The sequence below is a fragment of the Juglans microcarpa x Juglans regia genome, chromosome 3D (assembly GCF_004785595.1).
Source record: "Juglans microcarpa x Juglans regia isolate MS1-56 chromosome 3D, Jm3101_v1.0, whole genome shotgun sequence".
NCBI classification, from domain to species: domain Eukaryota; kingdom Viridiplantae; phylum Streptophyta; class Magnoliopsida; order Fagales; family Juglandaceae; genus Juglans; species Juglans microcarpa x Juglans regia.
The window spans coordinates 24,826,701-24,838,762 of record NC_054598.1 but is presented as its reverse complement, the minus strand read 5'-3'; the positions used below and the strand labels follow the sequence as shown (position 1 = coordinate 24,838,762).

The window sequence follows — 12,062 nt, the reverse complement described above, 5'->3', positions numbered from 1 at the left end:
TTCCAGCCTTGATCCACCCACCGGCCACCGGTATTTTTCACCACCTTCCCCTATTTTCCATCGCTACGCTAATATTGAGGCGAAATTCTTTGGCTCTTCTTAGGTTTTAATAATTTATGGCGTGGGTTCTAGTGGGAGCCCACAACGACTATAACCTGTGGGAGCGGCTCTCTCAAGACCCAGACGACAAAAAGAAATGAAAGGATCGTTGAATAGTAATTGTTGGCTCCTATTTTCGTTTCTTTGCGAGGTGGGCAATGTGAAAGTCGTGACAACCCAATTTCAAAGTCGAAAGCAAAGAAACTTATATTTACCATAAAAACAAGCTTCTTCGAGAAACCTCTCTGGTCCTAAAACCGGTTGAAGGTAGAGCTTTTTTATTCTCCCAAGCATTTTCAGCTAAGAGCATTCTTTTACTTCTGATTTTCTTGGGGTTCGAAGAAGGCTCTGCTTTGAATTATTTGCCCCCGCTGTATTATTTTCTTTGTGGGTATTTTTTTTTTCTATGACAAAGAGAATGATCAGATGGGGGGTAGCTGTGCTGCAATTAGCGGAGCTGTTCGTGAGTTCGGTGGTTCATTTACTCTATGGGTTTTACATATTCAGCTCAGCGGTCGCCGGTGATCTCTCCCTGGCTCTGAATGAATGTTTGTTTAGGCCTAATACGAATGCTGGGGTCAAAGACGACTTGCCTGGCGGGGCAAACACCAATGCTGAGAATCTGCCTCCGATTGTTTTAGTCCATGGAATATTTGGATTCGGCAAAGGGGTATATAATTTCTCTCGCGTATATATAATTTATCTCACTGCTTTGTTTTTTTCTTTGTTCAGTTTAAGCCGCAATCTATGAAGCAATTTATTATTCAATTCGGAATTCTATTTGTTTGTTTTGGCTTTTAGAGATTGGGAGGTTTATCGTATTTCGCTGGGGCAGAGAAGAAAGACGAAAGGGTTCTTGTGCCTGATTTGGGCTCCCTAACCAGCATTTATGATAGGTATGTATGTGCCTTGGAGGTTTGGGTACAGGTTCATTCATGGCTTCGCTTTTTCCTTCTGGCTCTTCTTTTTTGTTTCTTTTACCCGTTTGAGCTATGTATTTTTAAAAATAGGGTTTTGGGTTTCAGGGCTCGAGAATTGTTCTATTATTTGAAAGGCGGTCGAGTCGATTACGGAGAAGAACACAGCAACGCTTGTGGTCACTCGCAGTTTGGCCGTGTTTACGAACGAGGTTCTAGATCGCCCGAGAGCATTTTGCTTTTATAGTCCGTGTTTTCCAATTCTTTCTATACGTTCAATCATCCATATGATTGGTCTTATTCGAACTTATCCGCAGGGCATTACCCTGAATGGGATGAGGATCATCCTATTCACTTTGTGGGGCACTCGGCCGGAGCACAGGTTGTTCGTGTTTTGCAGCAAATGCTGGCTGATAAGGTTGGTTAAATTGTATTTGATAACAAAGGGGAAGCCCCAATACGTCTTTAAATTGAAGAGATTAGATTTTATGTTTCATATTGTTCGCAGGCATTCAACGGGTATGAGAACACTTCAGAGAACTGGGTATTGAGCATCACATCCTTGTCAGGAGCGTTCAATGGGACCACAAGAACCTATTTAGATGGGATGCAGTGAGTTCCGTTCATAACTTGTTCTTTCCATTTGATTTTTAATAAATTTTGTTCCAATTACAGCGATGAAATTCTCCAACTTAATTGTTGCCAACTAAGTCCGAGTGTCATTAGTGTTGAAATAATACTCGCCAAATGAGAAAAATGTGATAGATTGCCATTTAATTATGACTTCATATCTTATGTAATGAGGGGTGTTTGGGCAAACTGAGACCAAATTGTAAACAGAACAACTAGAAAATAAGGGCTTGTTTGTTTTCAGAGATGAGATGAGATGAGATGAGTTGAGTTGAGATTAAAGTTAAAAAGTTGAATAAAATATTGTTAGAATATATTTTTTAATTTTATTTTTGTTTTGGGATTTGAAAAAATTAAATTGTTTATTTTATTTTGTGTGGGGATTCGGAAAAGTTGTACTGATGAGGTGAGATGAGATGAGATGAGATGTTTCCTGAAAACAAACGAGGCTTGATGACTAAGAGCTAAAACTTATCAATATCCCGAAGGTCACACATGATGGCTATTTAAAGAATTTAAGGGATTTTTCATCAAATAGAGGGGCAGCTGGCCTGTCTGCCTGCATAAGGTCATCATTCTGTTTATATATCATATATATGTCGCTCAGTTTTGATAATACATCTAAGCTAGTTTCACATGTTTTTTTGAAGTTTGGTCATTTTTAAAGTCATTGGCAAACTATGTCATTATATGTTTTGACCACTGTTCCCATTTTCTCCCGCACGATTTCCTGATGCTTAACATGTTAAAGTGGTTTGAGCTTGTACCAGGCCAGAAGATGGGAGAACCCTGAAACCTATATGTCTGCTACAGTTGTGCCGTGTTGGAGTGATAATATATGATTGGTTTGACATTCCCTGGCTGAAGGGATATTACAATTTTGGGTTTGATCACTTTAACCTGTCATGGAAGAAAATAGGCGTTTGGGGTCTTGTTGATTGCCTCTTGGGGAATTCAGGTCCATTTGCTTCAGGAGACTGGATCCTCCCGGATCTTACCATTCAAGGGTCCATGCAACTCAACTGCCATCTACAGACCTTTCCCAATACATACTACTTCAGCTATGCTACCAAGCGTACTAGGAAGATCTTGGGTGTCACAGTTCCTTCTGGCATACTCGGCATCCACCCATTGCTTTTTATAAGAGTACTGCAGATGAGCCAATGGCGTCATCCTCCAGATGTGTCGCCCCTTATAAAGGCTATAGGTATTTTTTTTTTCTCTGTCATCAGCTTCTTAACCTGTGCTTCAATTAGTTGAGGTTTTATTCTAATAAGGGTATTGTGATTTTGAATGTATTTTCAGCTCAAATCCAGATTCTCTCTTTAATATCTTGCCAAGTGTGACACTTTCCTGTCTAGTGTTTTTTTTTTTTCCCTTTTCAATAATGATCAGTGTTACCACTGTATTTAAATTCTAGAATTTTTATAAATATGTATGTTATCCTTTAAAATATGTAATATTTTGCTCCAACCAATCAATTACAGTTTTGATTTTGGAGCTAGTACTGAATTTGATATCTGGAAAAATGGCAATTACTTGTAACACCAATTAAATTTTGTTATTGGTGCCATAACCCTCATGTTAATGCATGTTCAGGGATGAGGACTGGCAGGACAATGATGGAGCTCTCAACACTATATCCATGACTCACCCTCGTCTTCCAACTGAACATCCATGTCAATTTGTCAAAAATGATTCAGAGTGCCAACAGTTGCAACCGGGCATCTGGTATGTCATTCATCTTATCTGAAAATTGCTTAACTAACAAAATCTAATTTACTCTTTGGATCATAGAGCTTGAGTTTTTGAAATTTGATTGTATTTTTTTCTCATATTTAGTAATGACTATTCTAGCTAGTAAATGGGCATTTTCTTAGACAAATCTGACACCTGTGGCTTCATACTTGATTAAAATTCCAAAATATCTGACATCCTGCTTCAGTTTTTGGCCAATTCTTATTGACCCAAGTTAATTATTCTCATTACTTATCAAAAACAGATTACTTATTGGGTAGATAGAGGAAGATACTTTTCTATTTAAGAACTACAGTCATGGAGATTCATTCCGTTGCTATTATGTGTGCTTAGATAAAGATGGCTTAATTGGGCCACTGGAGTCGAGTTGGCAAGTTGTGGGTGATCAAGAAACTGCTCTTTTTTTAAAATAAAATAAAAAAAGAAAAAAAAAAAGAAAAAGAAAAACAAAAGTAGGGTGACCAAGAAACTGCTAAGCATCTAAATATTGCAAAGAAAGAGGTGCTGCTCTAATGGGAATGTGTTGCAAATGATCATTATAGTTAAATAATTCATCCTGGGGATCACATCCAAAAATGCACTCCTTAATGGCTGGCTGAATCAGCCATGTCAATTCTTGTAACTGTAGTCTCACATAATCCTAATGCTAAAAAAATAAAAATCATCAAGATGACAAATTAATAGTCCAATGCAGTATTGGGTTAGAATAATAATATTGGAATTTCACACTTCATGTTAGCATTTCATCTTAGCTTTACAGATTGTTATTTGGGGTTACTCAGAGATGACATTTGGCTGAAGCAGGTACTTCAAGATTGTGGAAGGTGATCACATAATGTTCATTGTGAATCGGGAGAGAGCTGGAGTTCAATTTGATCTGATTTATGACAGCATTTTTGAACGCTGCAGAAAGCAAGTATTTAGGAAGTCTCCCCCAACGTTACCAAACGAAGCACACCAATAGCTCATTTGATAGGCCCAAACCTCTCTCTCTCGATAGGCTACAACCTATTTTTTTTTATCTCCATTGTACACCTATTTACTCTATTTTTGGCAGGTGTAAATGTAAATGTAAGTCTTCTCCTAGCTTTACTGTTTGCTTCTTCCCCCGTTTCTTTACAAGCTAATGTCAAGAGGCTTAGCTTTATAGAACAGACTTTCTCGCATTAGTAACATTTCTTCATGAAAACGAACTGTTTTCCCTATATTTTTCAGGAACTTCATTTCTTATTTTCTCGGCTTTTTATTTGTTTATGAAATCAGGCGTTGAATATAGAAACAAGTGAGAGAAGCGAATGAAACGCAATGATATGAACACATTTTTTCTGGAATTAATTGAGATGTAGTTCTCAGCATAAAATAACAAACGAAAACTAGTTGTAGTGGTGCACTATTCTACTTGGGAAAGGGAAAGGAAAAAAAAAAGAAAAAAGAAAGGTAGCCTGATGACAACATATGTATTATAAATAAAAGTGTGTTTTAGCAGGGGAGTTACCAAAATTAACTCATAAATTGATGTAATTTAATATAATACATTAAATTATAATATTATATCATATGAAATTACTTCTATCAGTTTGTGATTTTAATTTTATAAAATCTATTTATACTTGTAGCTCTGGATTTACATGGGCAAAAGTGAAACACGGGCTTTCAGGTCCGCTTCTAAAAAAGTTGAGTGCTAATCTCACTATGAGGTTCAAACCCATTCAAAAGGGGCCATAATTCTTCTGAACCCGGACACAACGGCGGAAACCTAGCACATTAGATGTACACACCTCCAATCAATGGCCTCTAAATGGAACTAACCACCCCTCGGGAACTGCTTTCTTTGAGCAAATGGAAGGGCCCGCTTGCTTTTAAGCAAGTTTATGTTAAGGATAATGCTAGCGTCCACATCAAATGTGCGCTTCAAATATGTATATTAGTGTAATTTTTTTTTTCTTTTAAGTATTTTTTAAACATCTTTAATTATTAAAAAAAATAAAATAAAAAAATACAATTTTACTAATAATCATTTTCTAAATCATTAAGAAAAAATAAAAAAAAAATAAAATATATGAGTGGACACATTTGATAGGTATATTTGAAAAGAGTTATACTATCAGTTTCCTTACATTAATGTAAAAAGAGAGGTGTTAGGAATGAGGTAAGAATTCTTATTTTACATCCACCAATAAACACATGACACGTGGGGGTTATGACATATAGCAAAATGAGTAATAGAATTGCATGTAGGCTATTCCTCACAAAATCATCATCTTCTTCCAATCTCTTTTCTCCACCCTTTCTCTCCTCCTCACCCCGTGTCCATCTCTCTTTCTCCTCCCTCTCTCTCTCTCCCTCATTCGAAGGTGGGTATCTCGCCCCTCTCTCTCTCTCTCTCAAGCTCGAAAGAAAAAGAAAATAATCCCTCAACAATTGTGTTCAAAATCAAAGAGTTTTTCTGTACACTTTTCTATATAGAATATTTCAATGTAGATATGCATATGTGTGTTTTTGGCATGAAGGAGGCAAGTTTTATGGATTTTAGCGTAAACCAAAGTATACAAGTAGTTCTATGTTTGTTGTTTTCAGCTAATGAAGTAGATTTTTTGTAGACATAGAAAGAAGATGTGCATTATGTCTACTCAGGAAAAGCCCCTGAAGAAATAGTCATGAAGCAAACAATACAGAATTCGTTCTTCCCACTTCCTAGGTGGATCCTACTGCTAATGATAGGTGGTGTTGAATTGGGTTGATGTTGATATTTATGCATGGCTTATCTCTACCAAGTTCCAATCCTCTACCAAGCACAACAATTGAACAAACATTTCTTTTGAGAAACATAGGAATGTTTATGGGCATTAATATATCACTACAACAACTGCAGAAACATTTTTTGGGCATTATTCATGTCCAAATTTGAAGCACACTATTCTATTAGCAAGAGAAGCTTACTTTTTCTTTTCTCATCTCAAATATAAAAACATTCTCTCTGAACGATGCGGGAAAGCCTCAGCAGAGAGGTTGGTAATATTAAAGTTCGCAAGTAGGTAGGTAAGCCTCAACAGAGAGTCCACAATATAAAGTAACAAATTCAAAGGTAGCTAGTCACTCCTGTGTTGCAAGAGTGAGGACGAAATGGGAGATTTCCCTTTGCGAGGACAGGGAGAAGGGAGAGGAGAGGAGAGGAGAGAAAGGTTCGCGACGATGGGATTATCTAAGAGAGAGGAGAGCTTGGGGGGGGGGGGGGGGAGAGAAGAGAGAAAGGGAAATGGAAAAGGGAGAGGAAAGTGGATAGCTCGGGGAGAAAGGGAAAACTGAGACAGAAGGAAAGACCTCCGCAACTCGCACCCACCATAATACACATAAATCTCCTATGTGTCTAGATTCTATTGAAGGGTGTAAAATGCCAAAGGACACCTAGTTCGGTTTGAAGCTTTTCCCATGTAAGAAATATGTTATTTATGATCTTGTCAATTATTGTCCCTTTGTGTGGTATCAATTGATTGAAAAATTATATAACATATTTGTTAATGTAAAAATGAGAGTGTTGGCATTTTTTTGTGAAAACCTTTGTAAAATTGTGTTGTAACAAGTGTGAAGTGTGTCAAAGTGAAAAAGGGAGGGCCAACTAAAATAAGAGAGTTCACTCAATATGGCTCGACATTTCACTCGAGTGAACTTCAAGTTAGAGAGTTCGCTCGAGCTACATTCAAGTCAGAAAGTTCGCTTGACTCGGCTCGACATTTCGCTCAAACGAAATTCAAGTCAGAGAGTTCGCTCGACATGGTACGACACTTCGCTCGAACTACATTCAAGTAAGAGAGTTTGTTTGACTCGGCTTGACACTTCGCTCAAGCGAAATTCAAATAAGAAAGTTCGCTCGACTACGCTCGACACTTCGCTCGAGCCAATGTTATGAAAATCTAATTTCCTTAGGTTTGAGCGCCTCTTTCTTGGCAAGTATAAAAGGGAACTCTTTATACTTCCTTGGTGTGGAAAAACAGAGCATAAAACATAGCTCATTTTCAAGAGCATTTGAGAGAAACTTTTCCCACATTCAAAGTTGAATCTCTTGGAAAATATACCTCCACCAAATCACACTCAAGATAAAAACACTGTTGAGTCCATTGGAGTGGACGTGTTCATATACCAGAACCCCCATGAGCATGAGTGTCAAGCTTAGCACTAATATGTATGGCAAAAATGTTGAACAATCCTTGTATAGGAGCATGATTGAGAGTTTACTATATCTCATTGCGAGTAGATCAGACATTGCGTTTAGTGTTGGGGTTTGTGCTAGGTTTCAAGCCATTCCCAAAGAATCACATCTTGTAGCTGTCAAACACATATTTCACATGTGAATGAAATAGTTAATTATGGATTTGGTATTCTAGAGACTCTAGTATTGAGCTTGCAGGCTATTTTGATGCTGATTGGGCCGGTAATGCGGATGATAAAAAAAGTACTTCTGGTGGGTGCTTTTATTAGGCAATAATCTTGTAGCTTGGATGAGTAAAAAATGAAACTCCATTTACTTGTCCACAGTTGAGGCTGAGTACATTGCCGCTGGGAGCTGTTGCACACAATTGTTGTGGATGAAACAAATCCTATGTGACTATGACATTACTTAAGGTGTAATGAGCGTTTATTGTGATAATACTAGTACCATAAACAGTTCAAAAAATCCTGTCTAACACTTTAAGATCAAGCACATTGACATCAGGTATCATCTCATTCGAGAACTTGTGGAAACACATATTGTGACCCTTGAGTACATTCCCATCGAACATCAACTAGCTGATCTCTTTACCAAACCCTTGGATGGGCTTTGGTTTGAATGTCTTAGAAAGGCTATTGGTATTTGTGCATTGACCTGAGGGCTGGAACATACATCACATGCATTACATGCATTTTCTTTTTGTTTGTTTTGTATATTCTCCCTTTTCCTCTTGCTATTCTCTTTTCCTAAGGTTCTTCTTTGTTGTTGTATATAGATAGTGTGCACATGTGTGTGATAAAGATTGTTAGTGATGTCAATTCTGAAAATTTTAGGTACATATGTCTTTTGAAAATTGTATCATGTACCTTTATAAGTTACAAATGTTTAAAACATGTGTACTATTTGTAATTTGTGACCCGCATCACACATTACACTTCCAGCTCAATCAATTGTTGTTTTGCCATCTGTGAGTTCTTGGGGAGGCAATCAAAGGTGTAAGGAAGCTCTACAAGTATACAGAATTGACTACGGGCTAGATGACCTCATGATTATATATCAAAATTCCTCCTATGCAAAAATTCTTTATATATATATATAAGGAAAGAAGAAAAAGGAGAAAAATGGGTCATATTACTCGATAGGCCAATACTGATACAGAAATTCAAACAGAAGTATTTAGGTCCTAGCAGCATTAAGTTTTACTTTCTGTGTCGTGGAAAGGCTTCCCAAACACTTATGGTTTCATGTTTCAGCCCAACCCCACTCACATCTTTTGGTTGAAACTTCTTGATTGAGTAAGGATTCACTAAACACGCATGTTCATCTTACCTATGATACTTTGTTTTTACTACCTGCGTGAATTGTGAAAATATGATGCTCTTTTATATTTGATGTGTTTTTTAGGCTTCAAAATTGACTTCATTAATGCTTGAATCACTTAATGAATGTGTTTCGATGTGTTTTTTGAAAATTTTGGGATTTTGCTCGAGCGATACTTAAATCTGCTCAAGCGAAATGGGTTTAAATTAAACCCTACGACGGTTTCTTTTCCCTCAGACCTGCTCTTCTCTCTGTGCCCTTTTTTTTCCTCTTCGTGAGATTTCTCTCGGTCTCTCTCACGAAATCCTTGCACGGTAAGTCTCTCATCTTCATCTCTCAATCATTTGTCTTTTTCCATTTCCATCATGCATTTCACCGTAAGTATGCATTTTGGGTGTTGGGGCTAGTTTGTTGGAAGTTGAATTTGGTTGAAGAATGTATTGTGAAGTTGACATTGTCTCTCCCTCTCGTGTATGTAGGAGTATTTTTGAGGGTATTCATGGGTTTTTACCCATGTGTGTTTGCATATGCACACCACGTGCTTGATAAAATACTATAGTGAATGGATATGCATGTTTCATTCGGTTTTTGTTTGCAGTTTCATTGTATTTCATTTCAAGGTTTAGGAAGCTGACTTAGGGATATGCATTTTAGGATTTCTGAGTTGTTTTGGTTTGTGAATTGAAAGTAGAGAGTGATTTTCACTCATTGGTATTAGGGGTTTTCATGTCATGCATACACTATCCCTTATGTGTTTGGTAAAGTGCTTGCATGTTCATTGCTTTGAGTTGGGGGTTAGTCTTTTATTGTATTAGACTTGTTTTTCCCTCTTTCATTGCTTTGAGTCACCCATGTAGTGCATTGAGCATTTTGGGCTTGCGTGGGGCGTGTTGGTCATGCATTTTAGGCATACATATTAGCATGAACATGCATTGGACATGCATATATTGGTCATGTGCATTTCTTTTAGCCTTGTCTAATGGTCACTGTTCTATCTACAGCCTAAAACCATGTCCCGTCATGTGCGTCCTCATAAGGATACTCCCACTCTAGCCTAGGATCCCTCTGCCCCAGCCCAAGCACACTTCCACAATACTAGGGCTCGAGACCTTTATGATCAGAATTTTGGTAAACACAGCCTTATTGTTGAGCGTGAGGTGTCCTTAGTTGAGCAAATGAGACCATTGTGCCCTGTATTTTTGAATCCTGCCAGTGGCTTGGCTTGACCATTGGTCTTCCCACTCCTTCTTTGTAGTTGGTGAGAGAGTTTTACTCAAATATCCATGCCATTTAAGATGATGGCTCCTTTGAGGTAAGTCTCTGAACCATCAATTTTCGGGTAACCCCTACCATGGTGGCGGACTTGTTAAATGCCCCTTGGGTATCCGACCCAATCTATTCATATCTGACCACTCCTCCTCCTCTCATGCCAGTCATTGCTGAATGATTGATTGGGAGGCCAAATACCTGGAATGGTAGGATACCCTTGCTTACGGTTAGGTTTCCACCTTACCACCTTCTTCTTAGTCGGATCGTCCTGACTAATCTCTACTCGATTACACATCATAGTGATCTCGAGTATGATCGGACACTTTTTCTTTATGCTCTGATCAATGACGTATCCATTGATTTGGGGAGTCATCTTTGCCAGGTCATAATTGAGATATTCTAGTCCAACAAAGTCCGGACTGGACAACCATTTTCTTGTCTCATCACCCAGATTGCCTTGGTTCACTCTGTCCCATTTCTTCCTCATGAGCCAAGGATTTCACTCAAGGCTCCCATTGGTCGTAAGACCATTTAGCTCAGTCGTGCTCACCTTAACCTTCAACCTTCAGATATTGAGCATCCTCCTGCACCGACACCGGCACAAGCATCTCAACCATCGAGCTCTTGGCCTTCGAGCTCCACACCATCCACCTCGGCATCTTCAGGCGCGACCCCATCGACTGAGCCCAACCTACAGATGGTTTTGGACTATTTGGTCCGTCTTGATGCTCGTCTTGATAGCTTTCAATAGAATGTCACCGAACACTTCAACGACATTGAGGAGCTCCTCCGTAATGAGGATGATGACAGCCAGTCAGATGGTGGTATTTTAGCCCCTTGCATTTAGTGACAAAAATGGGAAGTGTTATGTAGGGAAAAGATGTATTAGGAGGAGCACATATTTAGGGGGAGCACAAGTGTTAGAATGTTTGCTTTGTGAAACACAATTTGTTATCTACTATTGTATTGCATGTTTCATTGAAACTCAATGTCATATTTTCTTAATGAAGATTTTTTTTTGAAAATTGTGCTTCTCATGTGTATACTTGAATTTTTACTTTTAACTATATTGATTATACATGTGAGAATATTTTGTGCACTTTTATTTTGGTACGCTTACCTGTTTGTCAAGTGTGCAGAAATATCTCAACCTATTAGTAATTTTACCTGTATTTGGGAATTCTGAGTCAAGTGTGTTAGGATTAGGTCCAAATGTATAGGTTAGTGGTTTTGTCACAAAAATACCAAAGGGAGAGATTGTTAATGTAAAAATGAGTGTGTTGGCATTTTCTTGTGAAAACCTTTATAAAATTGTGTTGTAATAATTGTGAAGTGTGTCAAAGTGAAAAAGGGAGGGCCAACTAAAATCAGAGAGTTCGCTCGATATGGCTTGACATTTCGCTCAAGCAAACTTCAAGTCAGAGAGTTCGCTCGACATGGTTCGACACTTCGCTGGAGCTACATTCAGGTCAGGGAGTTCGCTTGACTCGGCTCGACACTTCACTCGAGCAAAATTCAAATCAGAGAGTTCGTTCGACATGGTTCAACACTCACTCGAGCTACATTCAAGTCAGAGAGTTCGCTTGACTCGGCTCGACACTTCGCTCGAGCAAAATTCAAATCAGAAAGTTTGTTCAACTACGGACTACGCTCGACACTTCGCTAGAGCCAATATTCTGAAAATCTAATTTCCTTAGGTTTGAGTGCCTCTTTCTTGGTAAGTATAAAAGGAAACTCTTTATACTTCCCTTGGTGTGGAAAAACAGAGTAAAAAACACAGCCTCTTTCCAAGAGCATTTGAGAGAAATTTTTCCCACATTCAAAGTTGAATCTCTTGGAAAATATACCTCCACCAAATCACA

At 38.3% G+C, this 12,062-nt stretch overlaps 1 protein-coding gene across 1 annotated transcript; it reads left to right on the top strand.

Annotated features, from left to right (window-relative positions):
- Window positions 1-238: 238 nt before the first annotated feature.
- On the top strand, window positions 239-4,587 carry LOC121256434 (lipase). The gene is given in 9 exon segments (XM_041157228.1): window positions 239-769; window positions 901-995; window positions 1,125-1,228; window positions 1,334-1,434; window positions 1,525-1,628; window positions 2,417-2,829; window positions 2,832-2,853; window positions 3,246-3,377; window positions 4,209-4,587. Coding segments are annotated over 9 exon segments (1,395 nt in total). The 5' UTR covers window positions 239-505; the 3' UTR covers window positions 4,369-4,587.
- The last annotated feature ends 7,475 nt before the right edge of the window (window positions 4,588-12,062 follow it).